Source organism: Hakea prostrata, chromosome 1, assembly GCF_041222555.1.
Source record: "Hakea prostrata isolate BN-2017 chromosome 1, UWA_Hpros_2, whole genome shotgun sequence".
In the NCBI taxonomy this organism is placed as follows: Eukaryota; Viridiplantae; Streptophyta; class Magnoliopsida; order Proteales; family Proteaceae; genus Hakea; species Hakea prostrata.
In genome coordinates this window covers 13,073,938-13,094,747 of record NC_142600.1, presented here as the reverse complement: position 1 = coordinate 13,094,747, position 20,810 = coordinate 13,073,938, and the positions used below count along the sequence as shown (strand labels likewise).

Here is a 20,810-nt window from a genome sequence, read left to right as displayed (position 1 = left end):
TAAAAGGCTAATTTTTCGGGAATTTTAGACCAAGCTTTTGATAAACTTTGGTTTTCGGTTAGTCCGGTGCCAACTCTTCGATATATTTTTGCTGAAAATATCCTTGAGTCCCATTGATATACTGCTGAGTGGGCCCAAATAATTCAATGGGGGTAGTTGCTAAACCATACCACGTGAGTTGGGCTCCAACGCAACAACAAAGGCTGCAAAAAGACAAACATCCCCGATACTTCTCCGTGAAATGAAATTTCAATATTGCCCATACGTAATCCTTTGTATAGACGTTGGGGCGGTCGGACACTAAGATGAAATAGGCCGGATACAACCCATAAGGGCTTTCCCGTTCTTTGTACATAAACCCTGTGCGGGTGTTCCTCGGGCTTGAGGGAAATTTCACGGAGTTTAGAGTAGCTTCTTGAACAAAGGTTCCATGGACCAAATTCATCAGAACAATGTGTTGTGCACTCATAAAAAGAACTAGCCAGGTTGGTGTAGTCATTACGCATCCGATGATATACCCCACATAATGAAAAGTTTTTCGTATCTCCCATCATGGGGGGAAGGGAAGAGATAAAGAATACCAAGAAGAAAAAAAGATAGAATTGAACAACCCTTGATGTTGGTTCCCCAACACATTGGAGGGGTTTTTCTTGCAACCAAGTGGAACGTTATTTTTGTAGGATTTGGAGAAATTTTTGGATTTTGCCATAGTGGTGTGCATATGCGGCTTCACCTCGCAATTACGTACACCGGACTGAGCTGCCCGTGTTGAGGACCAATTTTGGTGGTCTCGACCACCCGGTTGTCTTTTTTTATTTATTTTATTTTATTTTCATCACTAGAACTCAAAAAAAGTAAAAACAAAAAACAAAACTGATGGTAGATCTAGACCGTAAGCAGCTCAGTGCTATGTATTCACGTAATGAAGCAATGTCCGCAAATTTTTTGTACCCACTAGGGTTGGATTAGCTGAGTTGGCTAACTTGTGTTCTAATCCAGATGATCGTATGTGTTTGTTGAATCATCAATTATTTGGCGTTAAATTTGTCACATAAAGCATATTTTATCTATCATGAAAGATTTATGAAGTCTCTTCATCAAATGAACATGAGTTGTGTGGCGTAAGTGTTGTTCTCATCTATGGTGTTTAGTAACTTCTATCTCGAATTGTGATGGTAATGAGGTCTCTAATCGCATATATCTGCTAAAGCTTCATAACAATTCATTCACAAGTGCTTTGCTCCAAATATATATTGGTTATAATCCCCGACAAATTCAAATTCATCCCCGTTTTCTTCTCCGTGAAATGAAATAACTTAATGAGATACTGGAGAAAACTAATAATTTGTTTTTTTAATTTGTTATATTTTGTGTGTTGGAATCCAGCAGGTGAACTGCCTACTGTGTGATTCACATATCGAAAGAAGGTGAATTCTATTGAGTATTCTTGTTGTTGCAGATTGGCGAAACCATATTAGGGCCAAGGTAAAAGATTTTGGCGAAATTTGCAGAAATTTCGCCCAGTTCAGTGAGTAGCGAACAAAAAAGTGCACTGAAAAAATGAAATTAAAGAATATCGCCTGAAAAATATCGAATCCATAAAAAATCTCCACCGAACTTGCAAAATATCACCGGATATGGATTGATTGCCACCTAGATCTATACTACTATGTTCGTATTACGTGTTCTTCTTTACCTCTTCGGTTCGATTGACCTAAAAAGTTGTCTCCATGTTCAATTTCATGGTAGGAATCTCTTTGGCACCATAGAAATCCATGATTTGATGGAAAAGAACTGAATAACTGAAGAATATGACAACTTATTTTGTGTAACTGTCTTCCATCAACGTTAAAATTTGAAAACTAGGTACAGCTTTAACCTGGCTAAGGCCAAGGTAACCAAAGTAACCAAAGTCAGAGTTTGAAAACTAGGTACAGCTTTGTAATGCATTCTGTTAAAGCATTTAGTAGTTTTGAGATAATTTCCTATGAAAATAACCAGAAATCATGACATTCCATGAGGTAGCAACCCTTTTACCCATCTTGTCAAAAAGAATTTCTGCATCTTTTAAGGTTTCCTATTTTAGCATACATTGTCAAGATAAGATTGCATTATGGACGGGTACATTATTTTCAAACCCTCCTTTGATCAGATAACTCTAAAGTTGTATACCTACAACTAGATCAACATTGTCACTGAATTGGGACTGAATTTCTTCATTCGCATGTCATGGAATAACTTAAAAGCATCAGAATAATTTATATTCCAAACATAATCATAAATCAGTAATGTCTAAGAAACTAAATCTCTATGTGGCATCTCATCAAACACTTGATGAGCATGGGTTTGTTTGAGCATTTGAAGGGCAATCTATGAATTTAATAGCAAAGAACACATGGTCTGGATAAGATTTTGTTCACGAAACCGTGTTCGGTTGTCAAGCGATGGACATGTGATGGAAGATAAAATTTGATAGCTAAACCGAGCACATATGCCATCATTAAGAGTGAAGCAATCATACATTTATAAACATTAATAAACTAGACCTCGCTCATGAGTTTGGCAAGATCATAATTTATAAATATTAATACGATTATAAAGATGGCAATGCCAATCTCAAAAAATCATTATAAAACCAACAATTGTGGTTGAATGCAATTTCACATGCTTACGGCACATTGTTTCTTAAATGCATTAAAAGGAAACCAACTAAATTCATTGTGATTTCCGAATCATTAGGCGACACCTTAATGCACAGTAAATTAATCATTGTCGATAGCAAGGAGGGTGAATGAGTTAGATTAATCGTAGAAAATGATTCAACTCATATACCTCTGAATCGGATGAATTCGTCAAAAATAAAAATACCGTAAGGTTGGTTTAATATTCTTGATATGATTTGCACGATTGCTTTTTGATCAAGATTCCCATAGACGGCGCCAATTTGTTGCGTCTATAACTTCTTCAATGGCCGGATACTGAGATGACCACCTTAAGAGCTCCCCAGCCAAGTTGGAATAGCTGAGATGCCTGCTGTACTCACAAAGAAAACAATAACGGTCCGGCCAAAATTGGGAACCGCCTCCGATGCCCAAATCAGCCTAGACAACAATAAGAGTTCTTGAGAGGGTTCTCAAGAACGTAATGAATAAATGATTAAATGTGGAATACCTTCGGAGTTACGGCTCCTTCTTTGTCGGACCAGATAGAGCCATTATCTGACGACTCATCTCCCCAATTCTCGGAATAGCCTCATTGAGTAGTTATTTGTAACTAACTCTTCTGACTTAGCCATCTGTAACGTCACTCTTGGACTTAGTCCAAGTGGGATTCTTGGGCTTATTCTGAACATGTTCCTTGAAGGAATGAATATGCTTCCTCCCGAGGGTGTCAATAAGCCTTCTCCCGAGGGGGTCAATAAGCCTTCTCTCGAGGGGGTTTTCTGTGCCTCCCATGAGAGATCACTGTTCATCCCGAGCCCGTAGAAGACTCATGTCCCAAGTGGGTATGTGCTATGCTCCACAAGAGGATTCTTAGAATCCTCTTAAGATGACTTCTCTACCTCGAGTGGGGGTGTGCGCTCGTCCCGAGGGGGGTCCTCGGGATATATGTTCTCCACAACACATAATACCCCCATCCCCTATATATAGCTCTTTTACTTAAAAAAAATTTGTTTTATTAATTACTTTCTTGATTGATTCCTCCCTTATTGTATGACTGCTTAAGAAAGTCCTTGAGAAATTGGAAGCCATCAAGATCAAGGATCTCCAATGTTGATTCACATGAAATTGAAGCTATTATCTTGAAGACAAAGCGCCGAGGCTTTTTCGATTTCATTTTATCCCCCTCCGTCTAATTTAAATGAAAATATAAAATGTTGAACATTGACAACATTAAGTAATTTTTAGTAGTTTATGATTTTCTTGTTTACTTTTGCTTTGATTATAAAATATTTAAGAGCCTAGGTTATAATTTCAAATTCGTCAGTGATTTTCTTATGTCATGGTAGTGGAAACAATGTTGAGTATAATTTTTTCTCCATGTTAATGGTTGAAGAAAATACATTTTACATTCTTTTGAGAAGTTTATAGTATAATTAGTAATTATATAATTGAAAGAAAACATTGAAGAACTTCTTGAGTAAAGAAAAATACTTGAAATTAAAAAAATATTAGAGTATATACTTACCAAAAATTTAAAAAGTTGTATTATTGATAAAAACATAATTAGCTCCTCAAAACCATTTCTAAACTCTCCTTCAAACTCTTTATCTCTCATCTCCTAAATTTATTCCAAAGTGTGCTATCATTTCCAAAATCACAATTCTCTTCTTCAAATTGTATGTAAACTCTTTCTCATGAATCTATCACTTTCAAGTATTGGATGAGACTGGCGTTGAAAAATTAACATTCTATAAGTCAATTTATCAAAATTTATTTAATTGAAGATTTTAGGTAGTTTTGTATTTCTTATTCTGACCGGTAATAAGTTAACTTCATAGCACACATATTCTTCATTATTTAATAAGAAAATTACAAATATATGCACATAGAAATTGGAAAATTACTTGGGTGTAGCGGTTTGATCGAGATTTTGATATTGACCGTCTATTTTTGAAAAGTGTGTTTTCATATTTTTATAAAATGATCCGTTGAAATCGAAATCGCAGCACAATGCATGCGCATCACTGAAAAGCTGATGTATGCAACGTGGCCAGCCTAAAAAAAAAATATGACATAAGTTTGTATCCAACGGCCATCACCTGTCACATCCATTACAGTCTTATGCACATAAGATTTGGTGAGATTAAGACTTTTTCCCTCTGTTTGCTGACTATTCTTTCATTTCGAATTTTTATTTTTATTTTTACATTCTTTTATAAAATTTATAGTATAATTGATAAATCATTCAATTGAAAGAAAACATTGAAAAAATTCTTGAAGTAAAGAAAAATACTTGAAATTCAAAAAATATAAGAGTATATATTTACCAAAATTTTAAAAAAGTTGTATTATTGATAAAAAAAAAAAAAAACATAATTAGCTCATCAAAACCATTTATAAACTTTCCTTCCAACTCTTTATCTCTCCTCTCTTAAATTTATTTCACACTGTGCTGTCATTTCTAAAATCACTAATTCTCTTCCTCCATTTGTATGTAAACTCCTTATTTTCTCTTCTCCCCAACTATCACCAATCATCACTTTCAAGTATTGGGTGACAAAAAATAATATTTTATATGTCAATTTATCAAAATTTATTTAATTCAAAAATGTAGGTAGTTTTGTATTTCTTATTCTGACCGGTAATAAGTTAACTTCATAGCACACATACACTTCATTATTTAATAAGAAAATTACAAACATATGCACATAGAAACTGGAAAATTGTTTGGGTGTAGTTGTTCGACCGAGATTTCGATGTTGAACGTCTATTTTTGAAAAGTGTATTTTTATATTTTTGTAAAATGAACAGTCGAGATCGAAATTGCAATCGAGTGCATGTGCACCACTGAAAAAACGTGGCCAGCCTAACCAAAAAAAAAAAAACCTAACATAGGTTCATATCCAACGGCCATCACCTGTCACATCCATTACCATCTAATGCGCGTGCGATTGGGTGAGATTGAGAGTTTTTCCCGCTTTTTGCAGACTATTCTTTCATTTCGAGTTTTTATTTTTATTTTTATATTTATTTTTATATTATTTTTTGGAAATTGGGTGACGCTTTTCCCCTGTTTCCCCTCCTAATTAATTCCAGAGTATTGCTCTATATAAGAGGCATGGCAGGAATTACTCACGGCACACAGGGTTTGTCCTCTTGGGATTTCCGCCGTTCTACTCTTCTTCATCGTCGATAGTCGGAAAATCTCTGAAACTCTTCGTCGCCGTTTCGATCATCTTTGGCACGGTAAGATTTCCTGTCTTTTTTTTTTCTTTCTCTGATTGATCGGTGTGTAAGTTTGTTGTTATTAGCGGCTATTTTTTGGTGATACAATCCTGAATTTCTATTTCCTGTATTTGTTCATATGATCGATTCCCTTTCTTCGAGTTCTCTTGTTGGTAAATGTAATCCATTGGTGTGTTCATCTAGATATTTCTGTTACGAATTGTAGGGTTTTTTTTTTTCATTGATTTTATTTTTGTATCATCTAAACCCTAACATCTCGATGATAAAACCTAACCTGCAACGAGTGTGCGCATTCTTGCGGGTTTGGCTCACCTCTCTTATGTGATCACAAATGTCTCTGTATATCTCTATTTATTCGAGACTATTGCTGAGCTATCTTTTTCATTGAAATCTTGCTGTAGCATGAATGGGTGCTCCTATTATAAATTTGGTTTGTCTATTTGTAATTTTATACACTTGGATACTGGCAGCATGCAAAACTAACTTTAATTTGTTGGTAGGATTCATGGTCTATAAATTTCTTGGTTTTAACAAGAATCAGTTTCCTTCTGTTACACGACTTGTCCATATTATTTTTTATGAACCAATTTCTTTCTCGGTACATTTTAATTCAATAAAGGGTTGAACTATCTTTTGGTACAGAGTTTGGTAATATGTGATCAAATTCATATTTATATTCATTTGATGCCTTGGACATCGCAGACTTAAGCTTTCTAAGCAAAGCTTACTTCTTGGTGGTCCCTATATTATAGTTTGTTATTTACAAACCTTAATTACTTATATACAGATTTCTCTGGATCTGCTCACCACATATCTTTATAAAAAAAAAAATTTGTTGGGGGGGGGAAGAATTCCACTGAGAGTTTGTCAAAGTTAACCTGATGGCTTTGGTAATGTACTCTGTAATTAATATTACTATTATTATTGATGACAGGAATTTAGCATCGTTCAAATGATTAACTTGTTCTTGTAATCTGTTAATTTAGTTACTATATAAACCAGGTTGGGGGGGAGTAGATAGTTGTCAATTCTTTTTGTTTTGTCTTGTTTTATGGGATAGTATGCATATAAGTCAGTAATGTATCATAATCACCCAGTGGGTGGGAAAGTGGAGCCTCTGAATGAAGCATATAGCCACATGAGCTTGTTCCTTCTCATAAAGCTCCCAATAGCTTTTACCTGGTTTATCATTGAAGAACATGGATGCATTGGATCCCTTCCTGGCTATTGAAACTTTGCATTTGTTGTATACAATGCTTTAGAGGGAATGGCATGCAATACTTTCCAGTCAGCGTAGGGCCACTAGCTGATGGATCACAGTGTCGACTCATATGTAGTTGAAATCTCAATTTGCATAATGCCTTAAACTATGCTGTATTTGCCTCCCCACACACCGGGGGGGGGGGGAGAGAAGAAAAGTAAATGTTCTTGTGTGAATATGTAATGGTGGATCCTACCTCTTATCTAGATGCATGAGCATATGTCACTGCAGGTGGGTAAGGCCTCATCGGTTTCACTGTGGTTTCAGTTATTCAAACAACCCCCCACCCCAAACACCAACACCAAAAAAAAAAAGAGGTAAGAGTTTTGCAATATTTGATTAGCTAGTAAGAAGCTTCAATGTTTGAATACAGGCTTAAGGATGTCAACTGTGAGTCTATCATCTCCCTGCCTAATCAAAACTGCGGTCTCAAGGAACACGAGTTTCTTAATCAAGAGCCCAGCTTCTTTGAGTTCTGTGAAGAACATTTCCAAGGCATTTGGCCTGAAGGCTTCCTCAAACTTCAGAGCATCTGCAATGGCAGTATATAAGGTAAAGCTGATTGGACCAGATGGAGATGAAAAGGAAATCGAGGCCCCAGATGATGCTTATATTCTTGATTCAGCTGAAAATGCAGGCCTTGAGCTTCCCTATTCTTGTAGGGCTGGGGCGTGCTCTACTTGTGCAGGGCAGTTGGCATCCGGTGCAGTTGACCAAACAGATGGTTCCTTCCTTGATGACAATCAGATGGAGAAGGGCTATGTGTTGACCTGCGTCTCATATCCAACTGCTGACTGTGTTATTCACACACACAAAGAAGGTGATCTCTTTTGAGTATCGTTGTTGCGTCAATTTCCGTGGTCATGAAATTTCAGAGTTGTGTTGGTTACCAGTTTTTGCCAATCAGAACTCTAGTTTGATGAACATTGGATGGATTTTCTTGGACAGTATGAACTCCATAGTTTTTATATTGTTGATCTCTGACTGCACAATTGCTTTTATGCTTGCATGGTGCACACCCTTCCCCCACAGACCCAGCCGTCCGACACAACCTTCAGTAATAGGCTACTGCAACCTGAAGTTCACTTTTTTGTCTAAAGAGAAAGGAAAAACCCAGAAAAGGTTTTTGCTATGCTATTTGGTGTTAACTTTGAAAGCGTCAAATTTGAATTTAAAACTTAATAATAAAATTGTTTAAAATACAGTAATTATACTATAAATCAGTTGCTTGATCTTCTATTATAATGTGGCAAATAATTTTCTAGCCATGGTGATGGATAAGAAAAGCTCTTCTCACAAAACTTACCACGTGGCATCAAAATTGGAAATGCAACCGAAAATGATTAGGTGATACCTGTGGGTTATATTTTTACAGATGCCATTCAATGGACCAAATCATATATAATCTGCCTGAAATTCACAAAAGAAAGACATATTTAGAGGAAAAGAGAAGAGCTTTTTTTTGTTCATATCATCCCGTTTGGGATTATGTTTGTGGATTACAGATTATTAAATTAGAAAATGATTAACAAAACGACCCATGAAAGGTTCAGTTTGTCAATACATACGAATATTTTTTCACATAAAACATATTTTCCAATTTCATTCTATTTTCCCTATCATAAAATATATCTGAAGCGTCTTCATCAAATGAAAATGAGTTGTGGCCTAATGACTTTCTGGTATAAAAGAGATACTCATCGTAAGTGTTCCGCTCTCCAATATGTATTTAGGAACTTCATTTCTACCCCAAATTGTGATGGTAATGAAGTCTCTAATCACAGATTTAGTGCGGCTTCATAGCCATTCATTGGAAAGTGCTTTGCTCCAAATATACACTGACTATAATTTCATACGAATTCATCCTTGCTTTCTTCTCCTCAAGTATATGCTTTCATTTATCCAAATTCAAATGACAAGTAATGAAATATTAGAGAAAACTAGATAATTTGATTTTGATGGAGGATGAACAAAGTAGTGAATATCGAAGACCTTTTACAAGAACTTATAACAGAATTTATCCAAGGAACATGAAATTTTTTAAGATTACTTTGTTAAATTCCATATTTTAGAATCCAAATGAAACGAGGTGGTTCTAAAATGGATGCCAAATGAGACCACAATTGAGAGACTAAAGAATGAAATGTTTGGAACCAGAAAATCATTTAAAGATAGCAGAATATGAGTTCAATTACAATCATTTAGATTGATTTTAAATAATTAAAAATAATCAAGAGTATTGGTTGTGAGTGTCGTGACCTACTAATCACATGCCTTGAGTCTTACCTCACTCCCGGAAAAAGAAAAAAAATCTGTGAGCAATTATATTGCAGGTTGAATGCATTTGCATAACTTCATCACCTATGCAAAAAACAAGCCTTTACTTAAGAAAAAAATGGCAATTAATGGCAGAGGATCATGATTCATGTCATCATGCACCGTGTTATATATGATATTTTACATCTTAAGTCAGCTTTGGAGGAATGTTCCTTCTCTCATATTCCTAAGTTAGTTAACTCTGCTGCAAACCATCTAATAGTGAGGGCCTTGTCGATTTCGACTACGACTTAATGGTCTTTATCTACTCCTTGGTTGTAGTCTTTATATAAATCTGTAGCTTTGGCTCAGTCATCTCAATAAGGGCCTTCATTACACACAAAAAAAAAAAAAAAAAAAAAAAAAAAGAAAAAACTGAAATAACATTATAATGAATGAACGCGGCATCTGCCGACTTTTTTAACCTTTTGGGCAAGAACAATTGCTGACTTGACCTTTGCCGACGCTGTGCCGCCACATAGCCGACCTTTTCAAATCTACGTGGGTTATACAAAATAACACGTCATTTGTCACGTTTTTTATTCGTTTTTTCTTTCTTTCTCGTTTTACGGCTTCAATTTTCCCACAGCGTGTTCTCTTGCATCGTCAGCAAAGTTATCCGAACTTGGAAAACCAAGTCCGGATCAGCTCTCCGTCCAAGGAATTATTATTTATATGATCTCCTCACATTTTTCGAACCATACAGCATAAAATGGGGTCCACACGGGAAATCCACTATGATTTTTTTATTTTTTTCTTATATATTTTTTTTTTGGGGTAAGTCATAATTCATTCAACAGAAAAGTTCAAAGCTTTCACACTACAAGACTTCAAGAAATGCCAATGGACTAATCGATCCTCTTTGCAGGGAAGACAGCCTTCGTGGTTAGAAAGTGAGCAATTTTGTTGGCCTCCGGCTCCATAAGAATATAAAGAAACGAACACAAAAGAAAATTAGAGGACAGAATGAGATGTATCGTCCACCACATTGACTATATCAATAGAAATGGACTCAGAGTTGAGTATGTTTATCAAAACTTGGCAGTCGCTTTCAACAGTCACCCTATCAAAAGCTTCCGCCAGTGCCACCACCAACCCCTCCCAAACATTCAGAGCTTTACCTTCAAGAGAGGAAGAGAGATTGACAGGTACAAACATTGTTGCGATGGGTAACCTTGCAACTCCCCTCAATAAAAGTAGAAGAAAAAAAGATTGAGGCCAACTTAAAAATCAAATCAAGATAAATAAATGGATAATATTAAAAATTCATCTAACATTTTTTTCCTATACTTCTTAAGATATTCATATGATAAATTAAATCCAACGTTCAAGTGGCCAATTTGCAGCCATATGACAATATATGATTGAGATTGACGAACTGGTTGATTTCGACTGATCAGTTAGTCATCCAGTAAATCTTAGTGAAAATGTTCTAGACTGAAACAAACTCTGATCGCTCTTTCTGTTTGATTTGAAATATCGTAATGAGATAGCAAGACTTCCAATTAGTTATTGGATTCAATCACGCGAAATATTCTAATCTAAGGTCAAAGTAAATCCGACGAATGCTACATTTATATTAGAAATTACGTGTAACTGAATTCTATAACTCTTTGAATGCTCAGTAGGAGATTCCTTCTCAAAAAAAGAACCGCCAAATGCAAGCCATAATTCTTTTATCTTCTAATTCTCAATGTAATTACCTTTTTATATGAATAAAAGTCACCATCTTAGAAGAAAGTGAAAAAAAAATGGAAGAAACTTGTTGATTGGCTTTATTCATGATTGTTGAAGGAGTAATCATAATTTAGTATATTCCTTTGTCATAAGATGTGATGCTCTTGAAAAATGTTAGATAAATTTCTTGAATGAATAATTTATATATATATATAAATATAAGGTCCATCTAAATTATATTTTGTGACATTGTTGTTGATAGCATTATTGATGCATCTATGATTTGATCAACAAATATAAGAAAATCAAAATTTTAATCATTTGATATAGGATTATATGGTTCCAAAAAACAAAAAGAAAAGAATATATAGGATAAGATGAGAACCATGGTTGTTCGATTGTATGCTTTTAAATATACATATCACAAAATGATAAAATTATAAATTACTTATTATTTGAAAGAGTGATGATAAATCATGCATTAATAGACGTTTTCTTCATGTCGACAAAGATAATTTTTTCTTTACCATTAAAAAAATAGAATTTTTCTTCAATATGTTTTAAGTTTTGATTTTTTTTATCAAACATAATATTTTAAGGATCAAGTTTCCGTGTGGGTGAAGAGATACGACATGTGATAATATTATGATTATTTTTCTTGGTAATATAATAATAATGTGATATAGACACTTTATTTTCCATATTGATATCACACCATTGTTGACATTATTTTATTTTTTGGTAAACCAACACCATTTTGAAAATTTAAATGATAAATTCTTAAATTTTGAAATGTGAAAACAGTCGTAAAATGTGTTTTTTTCATGCACTATTTATGGTTTACAGCTCTTTTACATGCAGTAAATAACATGAACTTTTTTGATAACAGTTTAAATAATAAATTGTTAAAATAATTGTTATTGCCTTCTTATACTATTACTTAATTACTAAAAGGATCCTATTCTTTACTAAATTACTATTGTTCCCTCAGTTCTAACGGTGTTAAGAGACCGTTGTGATTGAATGTTTAATATTTATATTGTCCTTCTAGAATTAAGAAACTAAAAACAATATTATCCTCAATTAAAAGAAGAGAAAAAACTATATGAAATACCAATTTTAACTTGTATTCTCATCATGGATTTGTTGTTAAATAAACCTGAAACTCCGGACGAATGGCCAATAACCCAAGGAAAATAAAGAATTAGTTGCATTTTTCACAAGATCTCCTTTTATAGATAGAACTAACAATAACCCAAGGAAATGAAGAATTGGTAGTTTTCATATGGTCTCCTCTTATAGATAGGACTAGCAAAATCTAACATAGTTCTTTTGATATCCCGTACGGCGAATGTCGCCTGACTCGGTGAGGAGTGAAACAAAAGTGGAATTGAAATCGATTTATTGCATATATTGCTGTAAAATTGTCGATTTTTCGGCGAACTGACAAAATCCGGTGAAAATCGCTGAATCTTCACCAAAATCACTAGAATCTATGGGACGCTGCCTGAAACACTTTGCAGTACCACTCAAGGTGCGATATCTCTTAATCGCTGTCTTCAAATCTTCATCTCTGCTAGCTTCGATCATATTCTCATTGTCATCTCCCTGTAATTTTTTCTGAAATTGCTGCCCTGTAGTTTTTCTGAAATTCTACCCCAACCATTGCTTTTGGGTTACCGACGAGATCTGCTGCAGGTATTTGAGAGTTGAGAGTCTTGAGACCTTATGTTCTTCACTCTCACTCAGAGTAGCCAAACCACATGTCACGAATAGAAGCAGAAAGGTCGCTATTATTTCTGCAGCTACCTATTGTTTAATAGTTAAAGAACATCCATGGTTTCAGTCTCATAGAAAGAAAGTTCTACCAGATCAATTAATTAAGTAAAAAATTAAGTTGTTTTGAGAATGGGTTTATTAAAACATTTATGAGAAACGTGGTGGGTAGTGTTCTTTCATGTAGCCTCCGTCTAAAAGAAGAAGAAAGTTGGGATGACCAGCGTCGGCCAAGCAATTGATTTTAAGTCTGCGACTCTGTGCCTCCTGAAAATGTCGGTGAAATCTCGCCGACATTTCACCAGTTCGCCAGGTGGCGAACTGGCGAATCCCAGCGAGATTTCGTTCCTTGATGTGAGCAATAGTAATTATCCCTAAATTATTCCAAATTGATTGTTACTTATTTCATTTCCTACCACATTACCTTATAATTTTTTTTTCCTCACTTCTTTTGGTTGTTTAATTTTTATTTTCCAAGATTTATATGGTCCCACCCTCGTCTCTCTGGTTCTCTTCCATATATGACAATACATATACATATATATATATATATAAAAGGTTGAAGAATAAATATAAGGCTGGATTTTTTTTTTGAAAGAAATGCATGTAGAAAGACTCAATTATAAAATGATGCGAGAAAAACGTTTATAAATTAGAGATGATCCAAAACATGGTAATTTGAGGCCTAAGCCATCCCTTGGGCTTATGGAAGGTCATAAACTATTTGAAAAGTGAGTTCCACATAATAGTCAAGTCAACCATGATTATGGCTGAACCACAAACTTAATATTATCACTATGTGGCTACAATCTCTGATTATCATTCAGTAATTCGGCTACCTAATTCTTTATTCTCTTTTATTTTAGGCGAGTTTGTGAATCATAATTTTTTGAATAAATTGCACTGGCACCTCAAAATTGAGGCATTAAAGTACTGATACCCAACTTTATGTTTAAAAAGCACAGAGACCCCAAAATTTTATTTTCATTGGATATATGTTTCAAATTTCTCACTGAAAACCTTTCAGACATTGTTTTATTATGAGAATATTTTTAAAAATAAATAGTAATTTAATTGTATTCAATGATAAATTTAACAAATATATCCAATGAAAAGTCAATTTTAAGGTTTATGTACTGTTTAAACATAAAGTGTGGTGTAAGTGCTTTAAGGCCTCTATTTTGAGATCAGCCAGCGACAATTTGCTCTAATTTTTTTAAGTATATTCAAAACTTGACACAATGCATCATAGTTAAGAATTTTTTTATAAATTATTTGGTATCATTTAAGATGTTACTAAAAAAATCTTTTCTTTTAAAGTTTAAAATTATTCTTATTTTTTTATAAAAGACCAAATTCATTATGAAATTGAGTCACTATATACATTAACACCTGAATTCTAAAGATTGATTTACGAGGACTAAACTTTTGAAAACTAAACCAAAAAGACCAATTGTGATATAAAGTGTCAAACCACAAATTATTCTGTTTGACAATTGACATTACGATTCGTGTGGATGTTAAATTCTATCCCCAAACGAGTAACGTAAACCCAAATTTCACGAATCCCGGAATAAAAGAAAAAGTGTCAGAAGTGGAATCCAGACAGAACCACACCATAAGCAGCTGGATTTGGATTTAACAAGAATAGAACTTCATTTCCCAGGTTGAGTTGTCAAGAATTAATTTCTGAAAAGCCAAAAAAAACCCTGAAGGTGGATTGGTAGTAAAGATTGGTTACAATTAAGTCACAACCAATTTGCTTGAATGCATGGGAATCCGCGAACCGCAAGGGAAGATGAGGATCTTGCCCAGTAGAGAGTAAAACGTCATATGAGAAAACAAACACGCAAATGCTGAGCAGCTCAGGTCAGGTCAGCTCAGCTCAGCAATGTCTCCTATCTAAAATATCTATGTATCTATCTTGAGGCGTGTTTTTATGTATGTTGAATTCTTGATTCTTGCAAGGATTTGAAAGTGTTGGAGGTAGCTGAGTCTGGTGACGTTGACGCTGGAGCATGAGTGGTTGAATGGGGAGTTAAATCCAAACCCATCCAACTAAGACTTTCTCAACCTGTTTGACGACGAAGATTCATGCGTGGATTGAGAATGTGAAGACTAATAAAAAGTTGAGTTTCTGGGTTTGCCGTGCCGCCACCGGAAGAGACTTTCTCTCCTCCTTCCGTCTCAGTTTTTCAACTGTGTCTTCCCCACCTCCTTCCTCTCTCTCTCTCTCTCTCTCTCTCCCAACTCCTGTTTCCTTATGAAACTATTTACTGAATCTTTTCAGAGAAGGCGGCGCAAGTTTATATTTTTTATTGAACGGCGGCGCCAGCACTAGTGACAAACATCTTACTCATTAGTCATTTCACTGTTATCTTTAGTTCTTCTCATCACTGCTTATTTAGTCAATGAATCGGATTAACCGAAAAAACACAAAAAATATATGAATCCAACTCAAGTTGGTTGGTTACTTATCAATCCGACTCAAGTTGGTTACCTTTTTTCCAACCGTTGAACGACCGGTGGCTGCACATTTTAAATTTCATAAATAAAATCTTTAAGGTCCTGTTTGGTTACTAGAGTCGGGGGATTTCAAATTTATGGAGTCATAATTTTATAAAATTAAATTTGAATATGTGGAATGAAGTCTGTGGATTCATCTGTGATTTTTATGAATATGCAAATGTTTAGCGTTTTTATTGTAAGGATGAAATCTTTGGATTTTACCTCATACCTATAAATCTACAGATTCACGTTTTTAGTGTAAAAAGATGAATCTAGAGATTTTCATAACCAAACAGGTATAAATCTCGCATTCATGAATCCAGAAATTTCAGATCTCTAAATTCATATAACCAAACAGGCTCAAATTTACCCTCGTGTGGTGGTGGTTCAGTCGGTAAAATATCAACAATTCCAGGTAAGAGGCTAGTCCGGTTTACATCCCCTAAAATTTCTCCTAATTTTGTGTCTCATCTTTTCTTGAGGCTTAATTTTAAAGATTTATTAGATTCAGTTTTTGTGTTTTTTTTTTTTTTTTTTTAGGTTCATTCGGGTCAGCTTACGCGCACCTTGATTACATCCTCAAGAGGGATGCTTGTCGTCCGCAAGGGTCAAACCCATGACCTCTCCACTGAGAAGTATGGATCTTACCACTTTAATTCTGATGGATGAATAATTAACTGCCACGTGTCGCAATTTTATATAGGAATTACATGGAATTGCAAGGGGTAGGAATTGTAGAGGATGTCGAGGTTGGTCCGACTTTGTATCTACTCAGTCTTATATTATGTAATATTCCTGTTTTTTATTACTAAAAAAAATTTAAATATATTATATTATATTTAAACTTTCTTTTTGTATATATCTATTAGACATATTTATCCCTTATTGAATATTCGTATAAGGAGGAGAAAATTGTACAAAAAATACTTAAAAATCAGTCATAGTTATTGTTCACCCTCCCCTCTTTTAGGTACTTAGTCATCATTTAATCCATTAAATGTACAACGTACACGTATTTAATTCTATAATTAAACATATAGAGAGTGTAAACATAATAAAATAAATTTAATTTTGTACTAATATTATTTTTAGGCTAGTGGTTCGAATTCTCTTTAAGCCCAAGCGCAAAGCCCACTGCCTTAATTTGAATGTTAAATGCGCATCATGTGCTGTCGACATCTCGGCTGTTTATTTTGAAAGTATTGAAAATTGAAATGGACGGTTGAGATTTGACGACAGCACGGTGCAATACTAAAGTTCAACCAAAACTGCCAAATGGAGGAGTAGTAGGATGGTTAGGGAACCCGCTTCTCAGTGGAGAGGTCATGGGTTCAACTCCTACAGGCGGCATATGTATTATCCCTATCCCCATATATAAAAAGCGCCTCTGTACCAAAAAAAAAAGTTCAACCCAAACTTCCCTAGGGGAGGTCTTGGGTTCGCACCGTTCGACATTAATTATATATATATAAAATCTCTCTTGAGATTGTAATAGCGGCCCGAAATGAACCTCATTAAAAAAATAAAAATTAAAAAAAAATAAAAAAAAAGAATGTACCAAAATAGGAACCTTCATAATTTTAGTTACTTTCATTAAAAAATAGAAAGATATATATTTTTTATTTACATTGAGGAAGAAAAGAGCAACTTGGCAAGAAGCTGCAACATCTATATATATTAGTATGGAAGGATGGATCATCAGCTTCTGAAAGTTATAGAAAACCGCAGAGGCAGCGGTTTGTCCTTATGATCTTGTCCCCTTAGTTAAAAAACGAAGAGAATTACTCGACCGAGGACTACCAAGCTAGAGGACGGATTATCCTGAAAATGGCCATGGCAGATTCACTCTGTTTTGGTGCACTTTTGCTGCTTCTGCTCCTTTCAGGTCAATTTACTTGTCTCACTTGCTTCTTCTATGTCTTGCCATCACTAACAACGCATTACCTCCAGTTTTCTATTTACGTTTTCTCCTTCTTCTCTTCTATATCTGTTATTCTCTCTTATTCCCGTTATTTTTACAGAGTCATTGAAATCTTGTTCCTCTGCTCAGCTGAAAAAAATTTGCAGAGTAGTGATTTAATTAGTTTGGAGTCCTAGTAGTTTGTGTTCATAAGTCTCAAATTTGAATACCATTATCCGCAAAACTGTTTCATTACTAATGGTATAAAAGATTTTGATATTCTGAAAGCAAAACGATGAAAAACAGAGCTTTGTCTCTGTTTCGTGAAAAAACAGAGGTTTGTCTCTGTTTCGTGTTGACTGTTACTAAACTAAAAAAAAAAAAAAGAAGAAGAATGCTTCAACTGTTAGTTCTTCTAACTCTCAAATTTTGCAATGGAATTTTCTATTATTTATTGTTAGTTTTCTGTGGAATTTTAATGCTATGTTAATGCCGTCACCGTTCCAATTTCTACTTGATTTTCCTCTTTCTCTGGTCATCCTTCTTCATGATTTTTCTTTTAAAGAAAAATATATGTTAAGCTTCTGTTTTTCGTGTAAATCCAGAGAACTGCCAGCGTCTTATCTTGACTTTCTAGAATCCTAAACTAAGTCAGGATTGGCAGTTGTGGAAGCATTTAATCAACTAGTGATTTTTTACCTGAAATCATTCCTCTGTATAAACGTCTGACAATTTTTTCCTATATGAATTAATTTCGTTGAAAAACTTCAGCAAAAATTATCTTCTAGTATTTTGTAACACAATTCTAGACTAGAGAGTGATTGATTCTCTAATATCAACAACAAACTCCCTTTTTCTGAAGGAATTTCTGACTTTTAATTTCTCCTTCTACATTTTCAGGTCCAGTTGTTCAACAGGCCTTCAGCTTTACATTTGGGATCAACTATGGTCAGATTGCAAATGATCTCCCATCTCATTCACAAGTTGCTGTCCTCGTTGAATCTAATAACATTAACAGGGTAAAACTCTATGATGCTGATTCAAGCGTTCTGCAGGCCTTCTCTGGGTCAAATGTTGAGTTCATAGTAGAAGTTGGGAATATTCAAAACATGACTGACCCCAACAATGCTCTGGCTTGGTTAAAAGAAAATGTCCAACCCTATGTTTCCAAAACCAAAATCACCTGCATCACTGTTGGAAACGAAGTCTTCGCAAATAATAACAACCAATTAAATTCTTATCTTCTCCCAGCTATGGAGAACATCTACAATGGTCTTGTCTCTCTTGGACTAAATGATCAAATCGATGTCTCCACTGCACATTCACTAGAAATCCTAGCAAATTCCTACCCTCCTTCTTCAGGGGTATTTGAAGAAAGTCTTGCACAATATATCCAACCAATTCTCGATTTCCATTCTCAGAAAAAGTCTCCTTTCCTCATAAATGCATATCCCTATTTTGCTTATAAAGCTAGTCCCAGCGAGATTTCGCTAAATTATGTTCTTTTTGAGCCCAATTCAGGAGTGACTGATCCAAACACGAATCTGACGTATGATAACATGTTGTATGCTCAAATTGATGCTGTTTATTCAGCAATCAAAGCTATGGGGCATACCGATATTGAAGTTAAAATTTCTGAGACAGGTTGGCCATCTAAGGGTGACTCTGATGAACCTGGGGCTACCCCAGAGAATGCAGGGATTTATAATGGCAATTTGTTGCAGAGATTAGTAGAGAAGCAAGCTACTCCAATGAAACCGTCAAGCCCGGTTGAAGTATACTTTTTCGCACTCTTTAATGAAAATCTTAAAACTGGGCCAACTTCTGAGAGGAACTATGGTTTGTACTACCCAAATTGTACACAAGTTTATGACATTGGTTTACAGGGTTATCTTCAGAGAACTGCATCTTCAGCTTCCTCTATTAAGGTACAAAGCAGATAGACGACTACTTATGATCTCTTTCCTACTTAATATGGTGATCTCATCTTTGAGCAAGGTGAATTGATTGCTAAGTAAGTCTAATGGCATGAATTCATTGTTCTCTTCATCCATGCAGGTGATATCTATTTCAACTTTGCTGATGTTTTTCACGGCATTATTAAATCTAGGCTTGGCTTGAGGGTGTCCTGTAACTTCTGAAATAGCTGAAAGTGTTGCTGACGTTCAAACTATGGTTTCCTTAATTTGAAGAGACAATCTCAGAGGTGAGCCATTCATTTCTATGACATATGAAAATGGAAATCTCAAGACTGGGACATATGCCAAATAGTTTGTTCTGAATCGCGGAAATCTGATCTGCTCATATGGTTGGATCCCATTAATATCGGAAGTTCAAGCCTTCTATGCAATTGAATTTTGGAATTGGAACCTATGGTTCCATCTTCGGTCTTATCCCCTATAACCAATCATGCCCAGGCGAATCTTTTCATGAATGGAAGTCACTTCACTTGTATAGAATCAGACAAAGATCAATTTGGTTTCTATCTGTAAAAGATGCTACCAGAGTTCCTTTTCAGATATCTTGTTAGCTTATTCTTTATTTTTTGTGCCGAAAGTGAAGAAATCTCCATCTTGTCAATTTGTCCACTGGTATGAAAATGTAGATTATTTACTATCCCTGTTTCTTTTGTGACTTTTGATGACATTGGTGTGACATCTTGCTTCCCCGGGACAGATTAACTAGCAAATATGCTTGCAAGATTTTTCTCCTCCAACCAATAAAAAATGAAAACCCCAGAAAGGGTCCTAGCTTGAATATATTCTGTGATGAAAGCAACATGATAAGGTGGTCCTATTCATGACATCAATTGATCGTTTTGGTCAGCTAAAGATAAGAAATCCTTTCTGTCCACAGTGGATGCAAGTTGGTTTGGAAATTTTAATTGCTGTAATTTCAAATGACAAGTAACAGTGGAAATTCCAAGCAAGGAGGACTTTAGTCTTCAGATGCTTCGTTTCAATAAACCCCCAAACAGTTCAACCAAATTGATGACAGTCTAGCACTATGATAGAATACGACTGAGATTTGTCAAATATGAATTTATAATAGTTTTACTTCAGGTTCCATATTTTTTTTGTTTGCTTTCAATTTAACTGATCCATTGCTTCTTTTCTTGATGCAGGCTTAACATGGAAAATGCTATCTGGTTCATGGCATGCTGACCAAGCATGGATTCATCTTGTTCATTAATCATTACAGATTATCACACTAATGGGGTACCCAGATTTTCAAATATAGAACTGATTAACAAATACTAACCGGAAGTGTAGTTCAAGTAGATAGGAATATGGGACAGGGTGGATGCAGCAATTCTTTACGTGGAATACCTAATAAATAATGAATTTGGTAAGAAGCAGACAGATGTGGAAGGTTACAGGTTCCTTTTTATTTTTTCTTTATTTGCTACATTGACATATATGTAGTCAACCATCATTGTGGGCATATATATTTTTATAAAGAC

The 20,810-nt window shown here is 34.9% G+C and overlaps 1 protein-coding gene and 1 pseudogene across 4 annotated transcripts; both read left to right on the top strand.

The window, feature by feature from the left end:
* The first annotated feature begins 5,786 nt into the window (after nucleotides 1-5,786).
* LOC149027609 (ferredoxin, root R-B1 pseudogene) lies at nucleotides 5,787-8,852 on the top strand (annotated as a pseudogene). Of its 2 annotated transcripts, none has more exons than XR_016172015.1 (2): nucleotides 5,787-5,909; nucleotides 7,544-8,576. The product of XR_016172015.1 is annotated as a ferredoxin, root R-B1 pseudogene, transcript variant X1 (transcript). The 2 variants fall into 2 exon arrangements; XR_016172016.1 differs by lacking the exon at nucleotides 5,787-5,909 and adding an exon at nucleotides 5,916-6,660 and having other exon boundaries at nucleotides 7,544-8,852.
* An 8,312-nt stretch (nucleotides 8,853-17,164) lies between these two features.
* LOC149027608 (glucan endo-1,3-beta-glucosidase 14-like) lies at nucleotides 17,165-20,807 on the top strand. 2 transcript variants are annotated; one of them, XR_016174743.1, is made up of 4 exons: nucleotides 17,165-17,332; nucleotides 18,248-19,275; nucleotides 19,406-19,553; nucleotides 20,472-20,807. XR_016174743.1 is itself a non-coding variant. In XM_089164120.1 (3 exons), exons 1-3 carry the CDS (start codon nucleotides 17,275-17,277, stop codon nucleotides 19,466-19,468), a joined length of 1,149 nt encoding a protein of 382 aa, XP_089020246.1. In that variant the 5' UTR covers nucleotides 17,165-17,274; the 3' UTR covers nucleotides 19,469-20,458. The 2 variants fall into 2 exon arrangements, 1 of the variants encoding a protein (XP_089020246.1); XM_089164120.1 differs by lacking the exon at nucleotides 20,472-20,807 and having other exon boundaries at nucleotides 19,406-20,458.
* Nucleotides 20,808-20,810: the final 3 nt, after the last annotated feature.